Source organism: Otolemur garnettii, unplaced genomic scaffold, assembly GCF_000181295.1.
Source record: "Otolemur garnettii isolate 467f Iridium unplaced genomic scaffold, OtoGar3 scaffold00114, whole genome shotgun sequence".
NCBI lineage: Eukaryota > Metazoa > Chordata > Mammalia > Primates > Galagidae > Otolemur > Otolemur garnettii.
Window position 1 is genome coordinate 6684766 of NW_003852509.1, and position 10718 is coordinate 6695483.

General features: G+C 41.4%; 2 protein-coding genes across 2 annotated transcripts; both read left to right on the forward strand.

Annotated features, from left to right (window-relative positions):
- The first annotated feature begins 649 nt into the window (after window positions 1-649).
- On the forward strand, window positions 650-1637 carry LOC100960501 (olfactory receptor 11H6). The gene has a single exon (XM_003797297.2). It carries the CDS (start codon window positions 650-652, stop codon window positions 1631-1633), a length of 984 nt encoding a protein of 327 aa, XP_003797345.1. The 3' UTR covers window positions 1634-1637.
- Window positions 1638-9558: 7921 nt separating this feature from the next.
- Window positions 9559-10509, forward strand: LOC100953809 (olfactory receptor 11H7). Its single transcript, XM_012809841.2, has one exon. The coding sequence runs from the start codon at window positions 9565-9567 to the stop codon at window positions 10507-10509; it is 945 nt and encodes a 314-aa protein (XP_012665295.1). The 5' UTR covers window positions 9559-9564.
- The last annotated feature ends 209 nt before the right edge of the window (window positions 10510-10718 follow it).

Consider the following 10718-nt stretch of genomic DNA (forward strand, 5'->3'; position numbering starts at 1 on the left):
AAAAAAAATAAAAAAAGAAGTGCTTTGAGAGAACAGCTGCTCAGGAGAGGAATGGGGTAGATCATTCGGGAAATGCAGATGCCACCAGGCAGAATGAGCTCTAGAGGGAACTAGACACACAGCTTTCAAACCATTTTACAGGTTCCTAGGTGCTCTGGGACACCTCCCTAGGAGTAGCAAAAGGAAGGAAGCCCAGACCCCTACCCCACAGTTCATTATTATCTGCTTTTTATTGGACTTGTACATGAGAAGCTCTGTCTAGACGGCAATTTAGTAGCTATTTTGGCTTCAGATTTACATTTGCTTTTGCTTCAAAGTAAAGGGACATGTCCAAAGTTTATACTTATATCAAGGGGCAATGATTTTATTATGAAGACAAAACCCTACTGAAACTTAGGGTTATAGAAACATTTGAAAGAAGTGAGGTTTGTTCCAAAGCAATCTCCAAACAGGCCAGTGTATCTAGAAGTTACTGCTTTGCACCATACGTGAACTTCCTAAATCTCTCTAAAACTTCAGTTTCCTTATCTGTAAAAGAGAAACACGAAGAACGCCTCCCTACAGCTCAAAGAGTCATTAGGAAGACCGAGTAAGATAATATATGTAAAAATTTAGCATATTTTCCAGCACGTGTTTGAAAAATCTATAAATGTTGACTATTACTCATTTCTTGGTTACTTCTGTTTTTCTAACAGCTCTGGGACCTCAGAACAGAACAATGCATTTTGTGACTGAGTTTGTCCTTGTGGGTTTCCAAGGGGAAAGGCAGATGCAGAGCTGCTTCTTCTCGTTAATCCTGGTTCTCTACCTCCTGACCCTGCTGGGGAATGGGGCTATTGTCTGTGCTGTGAAGTGGGACAGGCGGCTCCACACACCCATGTACCTCCTCTTGGGAAACTTTGCCTTTCTAGAGATCTGGTACATTTCTTCCACTGTCCCAAACATGCTGATCAATAGCCTCTCTGAGACTAAGACCATCTCCTTCTCTGGCTGCTTCCTCCAATTCTATTTCTTTTTTTCATTGGGTACAACAGAGTGTTTCTTCTTATCAGTTATGGCTTATGATCGGTACCTGGCCATCTGTCGCCCACTACACTACCCCTCCATCATGACTGGGAAGGTCTGTGTGACCCTGGTCTGTGTATGCTGGGTGAGTGGATTTCTCTGCTATCCAGTCCCCATCGTCCTTATCTCCCAACTGCCCTTCTGTGGACCCAATGTCATTGACCACATCGTGTGTGACCCAGGCCCATTGTTTGCACTGGCCTGCATCTCTGCGCCTTCCACTGAACTTATCTGCTACACCCTCAACTCAGTGATTATCTTTGGGCCCTTTCTCTCCATCTTAGGATCTTACATTCTGGTCATCAGAGCTGTGTTTCGCGTTCCCTCTGGTGCTGGTAGAACTAAAGCTTTCTCCACCTGTGGGTCCCACCTGACAGTGGTGTCTCTATTCTATGGAACCCTCATGGTGATGTATGTGAGCCCAACATCAGGGAACCCAGCAGGAATGCAGAAGATTGTCACTCTGGTATACTCAGTAGTGACTCCACTCGTAAATCCCCTTATCTATAGTCTTCGAAACAAAGACATGAAAAATGCCCTAAAGAAAGTCCTAGGATTAAACAATTAGCCAAAACTGAGACACTGTTGAAAGAGACGCTGAATTGGTCACTTCTGACGTTAGTTATTTGTAATAACCAGAGAATGGCTTCAGTAGGTACATTCTGGTTCATGCTCGAATGGAGAAGGAGACTTATCTTGCACAGTTCCTTAAGAGTTATGTAAGCATTCCAAATTATATAGAAAATCAGGACACTGTACCTCATAATTGCAGTAATGTACACAGTTATGATTTAATAAAAGAAGAGTTCAAGGTCAGTTCAAAATAATAAATGCTCAATAAAACATTTAAACATTCATGGCCTCTCTGAGTAATTATATGGAGGTGGGGGGTATATACAGAGGGTGCCAATAAAATGTATAAACATTTTAAGAGAGAAAAACTGTATTAAATTTTTAATACTCAATTATATACTGATGTCTTTTATCTTGTGTATTGTATCTTGTATCTTGTATCTCTTGTAATTGCAGACGTTAAATGTGACCTTAGCATTACAATTGTAATATGGTTTTTCCCTTTCTTAAAATGTGTATACATTCTTTGGCACCCTCTGTGTGTACATATATATAGTCTTTTTCTGTGACATATCTTTATGGGTCTTAATCTTAGCTAATGGAAAGAATCAACTGCTTGTATACCTAAAGCCTGTCAAGAGAGTGCAATCTGGCTCAGCACCTGTAGCTCAAGCAGCTAAAGCGCCAGCCACATACACCTGAGCTGGCAGGTTTGAATCCAGCCCAGGCCCGCCAAACAACAATGATGGCTGCAACCAAAAAATAGCCAGGCGTTGTGGCAGTGCCTATAGTCCCAGCTACTTGGGAGGCAGAAGCAGGAGAATCACTTGAGCCCAGGCGTTGGAGGTTGCTGTGAGCTGTGATGCCAAAGCACTCTACCCGGGGCAACAGCTTGAGGCTGTGTCTCAAAAACCAAAAAGAGAGAGAGTGTAATCTTTTAAATTCAAAAAATAAATATTATTAAAGACAATGAGGGAAGAAGCTACACACACACACAAAACCATACTGATGGGCATCTGCCATTGTTTGAGAGTCTCACACCAAGAACAGGATACGCTGCTCCTCTCTGTATTTCACACCTCTGTCCCTTACAGATAAAGTATGAACTCGCCTTCCCGCCATTCAAGGCCCTCACTCCATAGGCTGCTCTGTTCAGTCTTCTCTCCTCCTGATGCACTGTGTAAGTCTTATACTTCACCATGAGCAGTCTTCTGATTTAATCTCAAACACCTTTACTCCCAACTAGGTATCCCTTTTGTTTTAATGGAGTACTTTAATATTTTTTTTTTGAAACAAAGTCTTGCTAAGTTGCCCAGGTTAGAGTGCTGTGGCATCAGTCTAGCTCACAGCAACCTCCAACTCCTGAGTTCAAACGATCCTCCTTCTCAGCTTCCTGAGTAGTTGGGACTACAGGCACCTGCCATAACACCCAGCTATTTTTTTCTATTTTTAGTAGAAATGGAGTCTCACTGTTGCTCAGGCTAGTCTCCAACTTTGAGCTCAGGCAATCCTCCTTCCCTGGCCTGCCAGAGTGTTGAGATTACAGGAGTGAGCCAAAGTGCCCAGCCCCATCTGGGTATCCTTACTCATAGTGTTTCAACCTAAATCAGTTGTGACAACCCCAATATCACATGTCATATGGAACTATGCCCTAATATATTTGTATTAGTACACAGCAGTTTCCACATCAACCACAAAGCAAATGATGCCTCATAGAGGCTGTGGGGCAAAATCTCAGCTAGAAAAATATTCAGAGAGAATTAGGCCAAGTAAAAATTCCACTTTTGTACCCAAACCCTATACTGAAAAGACCATTGAGAATGAGGCCAATCTACTTAGAATGAGTACACACCCTTTTAATTGTGGGCACTTCACACTGACGTTAGGTTGTGGGGAAGGTGAGCCTGCTGGTGTTAGGTGATGAAACGCTCTTGTACAGTGTTTCTCAATCTCTCCGCCAAAGCATGGTTAGCAACAGCGATCAGAGAACATGGGCATTGGAGGATAATATTTCTTTGGAATTCAGAATTTTATGTTAAAAATTATCACAAACTATACACAGGGTGCCAATAAAATGTATAAACATTTTAATATAAACATTGCAATATAAAATTTTCTTTTTAAGTAAAACTGGTCCTTCAAGAAGACATTTAATTTGGAGCTTTGTGTATCCCATAGCACAAACCCACATACCCGGCTTACACAGCACAAACTTAAGGAGACCATGGGGTCTTCTCAGAGTTAATGTAGTACACTATTTGCACATGCAATAATCCTTGGTGGTAAATTTATTTAAAATATTATCAATGGATGAATAGAACCTTCTCTAAAGAAAACAGAAGAATGGCTAGCAAACATATGAAAAAATGCTCATCGTCCCTAAATATTAGAGAAATGCAAATCAAAACCACCCTGAGATACCATCTAACCCCAGCGATGAATAGAGCCTTCTCTAAAGAAGACAGAAGAATGGCTAGCAAACATATGAAAAAATGCTCATCATCCTTAATTATTAGAGAAATGCAAATTAAAAACATCCTGAGATACCATCTAACCCCAGCCAGAATGGTCCACATCACAAAATCTCAAAACTGCAGATGCTGGCATGGATGTGGAGAAAAAGGAATGCTTTTACATTGCTGGTGGGACTGCAAACTAATACAACCTTTTTGGAAGAAAGTATGGAGAACCCTCAAAGAACTCAAGGTAGACCTCCCAATTGATCCTGCAATCCCATTACTGGGCATCTACCCAGAAGGAAAAAAAATCCTTTTACCATAAGGACACTTACGTTAGACTGTTTATTGCAGCTCAATTTACAATCGCCAAAATGTGGAAACAGCTTAAATGCCCCCCAACCCAGGAATGGATTAACAAGCTGTGTTATATGTATACCATGGAATACTATTCAGTCGTTTCAAAAGATGGAGACTTTACATCCTTTGTATTAACCTGGATGGAGGTGGAACACATTATTCTTAGTAAAGCATCATAAGAATGGAGAACATGAATCCATTACTCAATTTTGATATGAGGACAATTAATGACCTAGTATATGGTGGGGGGGGGTCAAGGAAGAGGAGAGCAGAGAGAGAAAGAGGGAGAGGGGGTGGAGAAAAGAAAGAGAAGAGAGAGGGAAGCAGGGGGGTGGGGTCTCAGTGTGTGACACACTTCTTGGGGGCAAGACATAATTGTAAGAGGGACTTTACCTAACAAATGCAATCAGGGTAACCTGGTTTCTTGTACCCCCTCAATGAATCCCTAACAATAAAAAGATATGAGAAAAAATATATACACACATATATAAAATCAATGGCTCAGCGCCCATAACTCAGTGGTTAGGGCACCGGGGTTCGTGGGTTCGACCCCGGCCCAGGCCTGCTAAAGCAACAATGACAATAAAAACAACAACAAAATAGCTGGGCATGGGGTGGCACCTGTGGCTCAGTGGGTAGGACATTGGCCCCATATACCAAAAGTGGCGGTTTTGAACTCAGCCTCAGCCAAACTACAACAAAAAAAAATAGCCAGGCGTTGTGGCAGGTGCCTATCGTCCCATCTACTTGGGAGGCTGAAGTAAGAGAATCGCCTAAGCCCAGGAGTGGAGGTTGCTGTGAGCTGTGACACCATAGCACTCTACCAAGAGTGATAAAGTAAGACTCTATCTCTAAGCTGGGCATTGTGGTAGGTGCCTGTAGTACCAACTACTTGGGAGTCTGAGGCAAGAGAATTGCTTGAGCCCAAGAGTTTGAGGTTGCTGTAAGCTGTGACACTATGGCACTCTACTGAGGGCAACATAATGAGACTCTGTTTCAAAAAATAATAATAATAAATGATATTATGAATGAAATCCCCAGGCAAGAAGTAAGGAGGTCTCTGGGGACAATATGGAAAGTTATAGGATCACATGAAGAGAGATTTGAGAATTCTCAATAGTGGATAAAATGAGACACCAATTAGAATCAATATATGGTTTCAACACAGTGAGAAACAAGCCACCAGCATCACAGGATGTAAGAGAAGTAAAATAAGGCACACATGGAGCTCTCCCACATGAGTTCCGCATGGGAGCCAGTGAAGAAGGAAACCTATGTGCCCTCCTTACAGGCTTCCCCCAGGATGATCTAGGAAAGCCTCGCGGTGTGTGGGAGACAGGTGAGCCTTCTCAGCTTGGACATTTGTTTGTTCAATATGCTCAAGAGACTGCATATCAAAGAATATTGGTTTCTCATTCAGCTCAAGAACCAAAAGAAAAAATATCCCTTAACCTGTTTAGATCAACATGCAATTTACACTTTCCAAAATAAGTGCACTAAGTGCTGCCAAAGGCATCCACGGCTTCCTGCTCTCGGGAAGTGGTGAAGGCACAAGGAATGATATGATTTTTAGAGACTCTGAGAAAAATAGTAGGGAACAAGCTTTCTCCACTGGGACTGAAACCAAGAGTAAAATGGAATGTTTTTTAATCTTCTCTCTCAATTCTCCCCCTCTTCATCCATTCCATTCCTTACCTGCACCTTCCAGAGAAGTGACATTTTAAAAAAAAGGAAGGGGCAGTGCCTGTGGCTCAGTGAGTAGGGCGCCGGCCCCATATACTGAGGGTGGCAGGTTCAAACCCAGCCCCAGCCAAACTGCAGCAACAACAAAAAAAATAGCCAGGCATTGTGGCAGGCACTTGTAGTCCCAGCTACTCAGGAGGCTGAGGCAAGGGAATCGCCTAAGCCCAAGAGTTGGAGGTTGCTGTGAGCTATGACGCCATAGCACTCTACCGAGGGTAACAAAGTGAGACTCTGTCTCTAAGAAAAAAAAAAGAAGAAGAAAGGATAAAAGTAAATCCATGTATCTAAGGCGTAAGATCTCACATGCAATTTAATGGTGAATAAATTAGAAAGTGCTTCTTACAATCTCATTAGAAATCTTCTGTGAAATTCATTTACCGTGCTTTCCCTGGGGCTCACAGTCTTTGACAAGGGTTTTGTTTGTTGTTTTGAACATCAACAACAGTAGTCTATAGCTCAAATACATGAAGCTCAGTCTCATGCGTTTTGGTTTGTGGTCAAAGTCTGTGAAACCCACTTGTCAGAATCATGGCTGCTGCTGCTCTGTTCCGGAGGTGAGTGGCTGCTCTCGGCATCCCTCCTTGCTGATCTTGTAGAGAAGGGGGTTCTTGTTTAGAAAGATGGAGAATGTGTACAGTACCCACAGGGGAGAACCATTCTTTCGTGATGGCTCACCAAAATGACTATAAATGCAGGCTTAGCTCCTCATAATCATCCTAGTTCAAAAAATTAAAGATTGGTCCTCACCTTTCAGTTTCCTTCTCTTCTTGGTTTCTCTTCCTCCAGACTACAACCTGTTTTGACATAACTAGCTCAGTAGGAAGGTTATGTTTGCTTTCGTATGGGTAGATTCAGAGTTCACATTATGCAGCGCTAATTTGTAGAGCTTGCAACAACTGCACAATTATAAATACACATATCTTATTTAATATAACCTCACTGAGTAGAAGGGTTTTTTCTATGTGAATATTTGATTATGTTCAATGAATACTATAAATACAAAAAAATTACATTAAATACTATATATATAGTACTTCAGTCAAAAAAATTTAAGGGTCTGGTTCCGTGGCTCACACTTGTAATCTCAGCACTTTGGGAAGCTGAGGTGAGAGATATACTTGAGAGCATGAGTTCAAGACCAGTCAGAGCAACACAGCATGAACTCACCTCTACAAAAAAACAGAAAAGTTAGTGGGGCATGATGGCACATCCTTGTAGTCCCAGCTACTCAGAAGACAGAAGTAGAAAGATCACTCAAGCCCAGGAGTTTGAGGTTGCAGTAATCCATGATGATGCCACCACATTCTTGTCTATGCAACGGAACAACACTCCATCTCAGATCAAAAAAAAAAAAAAAAGAAAGAAAGAAAGAAAGAAAATTAAGGCCAGGCCAGTGGCTCACACCTGTAATCCTAGCACTCTTGAAGACCAAGGCTAGTGGATTGCCTGAGCTTACAGGTTCAAGACCAGCCTGAGCCAGAGTGAAACCTCCTCTCTAAAAATAGCTGGAGATTGTGGTGGGTGCCTGTAGTCCCAGCTACTTGGGAGGCTGAGGCAAGAGAATAGCTTAAGCGGAAGAGTTTGAGGCTACTGTGATCTGTGATGCCACAGCACTCTACTGAGGGTGACAAAATGAGATTCTGTCTCAAAAAAAAAAAAAATTAAAGCAAATTCTCCTCTTATCAATCAAAAAAATTAAAGGTATCTTTTTAAAACCTTTTGGAAGTTTCCCGTATGTTAAAGCTATCAGGCTCGGCGCCTGTGGCTCAAGTGGCTAAGGCGCCAGCCACATGCACCTAAGGTGGCGGGTTCGAATCCCCAGCCCGGCCCGCCAAACAACAATGATGTCTGCAACCAAAAAATGGCCAGGCGCTGTGGCGGGCACCTGTAGTCCCAGCTACTTGGGAGGCTGATGCAGGAGACTCGCTTGAGCCCAGGAGTTGGAGGTTGCTGTGAGCATGATGCCATGGCACTCTACCCAGGGGGATAGCTTGAGGCTCCGTCTCAAAAAAAAAAAAAAAAAGCTATCAATTGCACTTTTCTCAGACCCATATTTTATTCTTGAAAATATATCTTCTTGGCCAGGCACAGTGGCTCACATCTGTAATCCTAGCACTTTGGGAGGCCAAGGCAGGTGTATTGCCTGAACTCAGGAGTTCAAGACCAGCCTTAGTAAGAGTTAGACCTTGTCTCTACTAAAAATAGTAAAACTAGCTGGGTGTTGTGGTAGGCATCTGTCATCCCAGCTACTCAAGGGGCTGAGGCAAAAGGCTCACTGGAACCCAGGAGTTTGAGGTTGCTGTGAGCTATTACACTACGGCACTCTACCCAGGGACACAGAGTGAGATTCTGTCTCAAGGAAAAAAAAAGAAAGAAAGAAAAAGAAAATATATATTCTTTGGTGATCATGTTCTAAGAAAACAAGAGCAAATTTTGGAACATGGGTAATTTTTTTTTCCAAAACATCTTTCATGCTTTTGTATCTTGTTATTTTGAATATTGAGGGCTCTTTCTTAAATGGACTAAAATACAATCTTCCAAATAGTGAATTTTGAAAATTCTGACAATATAATAAGAAGAGCTTTACAGGAGAATCTCTTGGTGATTATAGTTTTCTTCTCCCATACATATTGTATATTGAAATATTTCATTTTAAATGAATATGAAGCATGATAAACTAATCATGTGAAATTAATAATTAGGGATTGAATCATAGTGACCTTTTATTGTTAAAAACAATAACTGAATACCAAATTGATAAGTGACCTAGACTATAATATAAATGTCTTTATATAGGAAAAAGCAAAATATATAAAAAGTTTTATCATCTAAATATTCTTGTTGATTTTCCTCCTGGTATCACTAAAAAAAAGATAAAAAATAAATTATCCTTATGGAAATAGCTCTGGGATGAAAGAATATGAAATAATGTGAAAGCACAAATCATTCAAATCTGTGAAAAGTCTCAGATTCAAATCTATTAGAAATAATGGCATACACGTCACCATATTTTCTAGTAAATGTCACTAAGTAATTGCTTCATATAAACACCTTTCACTAAAACAAACTTAGGTAAAAAATCATTTTTGCCTCTATTTCAAGATTTCCTTTTATTAAAAAAGGTAAAATCGAACTGATTTTTGTTCACTGCCACAGAAAATCCCAACAGACTAGAATTTACAAAGAATCAATCAAGTCCAAAAGACTCCATCAGAATAGACTAGGATTTGCTTAAGACTTCCTTTAGAATATCCAATAAATTTGCTTGCGTGAGTCAAACTCCCTATCCCATGTAAAGCTTCAAGATGCCTTAGCAGCAAAGTAAGTTGCCATTGTCTATCTGTCTTCTTTTCACAGTCTGGGGACTATGAATAACTCAGAGATATCTACTGTGACACAGTTTGTCCTGTTGGGCTTTCCTGGTCCCTGGAAAATGCAGATCATCCTTTTCTCAATGATCTTGTTGGTCTACGTCCTGACTCTGACTGGGAATATGGCCATCATTTGTGCAGTGAGGTGGGACCACCGACTCCATACCCCTATGTACATGCTCTTGGCCAACTTCTCCTTCCTAGAGATCTGGTATGTGACCTGTACAGTCCCCAACATGCTGGTCAATTTTCTCTCCAAAACTAAAACCATATCTTTCTCTGGCTGCTTCATTCAGTTTTACTTCTTCTTCTCCCTGGGCACAACTGAATGTTTCTTCCTGTGTGTCATGGCATATGACCGGTACCTAGCCATCTGCCTCCCACTGCACTATCCCTTCATCATGACTGGCCAGCTCTGTGGCATTTTGGTGTCTCTTTGTTGGCTCATTGGTTTCCTTGGATATTTGATTCCCATTTTCTTTATTTCTCAACTACCTTTCTGTGGTCCTAACATCATTGATCACTTTCTGTGTGACGTGGACCCACTGATGGCATTGTCCTGTGCCTCTACCCCCATCATAGAGCATGTATTCCATTCTATGAGCTCTCTCATCATCATTCTCACATTTCTGTACATCCTTGGGTCCTACATCCTGGTACTGAGAGCTGTGCTTCAGGTTCCTTCTTCAGCTGGACGGCAAAAGGCCTTCTCCACCTGTGGATCCCACTTGGTTGTGGTATCTCTGTTCTATGGAACCATAATGGTGATGTATGTGAGTCCCCCATCTGGCAATACAGCTTTTATGCACAAGGTCATCACACTCATATATTCTGTGGTAACACCAGTCTTAAACCCCGTCATCTATAGCCTTCGCAATAAGGATATGAAATATGCACTCTATTATGTCTTTTGTGGAATAAGAGTTATACAGAGCTCATGACAAGGTTTTATAGAGCCCATTGACCCTTTTTCTGCAAATGGAAGAATAATTCTCTCTCCCTTCAATAGAAGCTGACTTGGCTTTATTCATATCCATCACAGTCGCTTTGTGCAAAGCAAAAGTCTTCATGTGTCTGATCATATTTTGATGCACTTCTAGTTTCAGAAATATGTTCCATGGGAAGAGATTTGTCCCCAATACATGGTAAA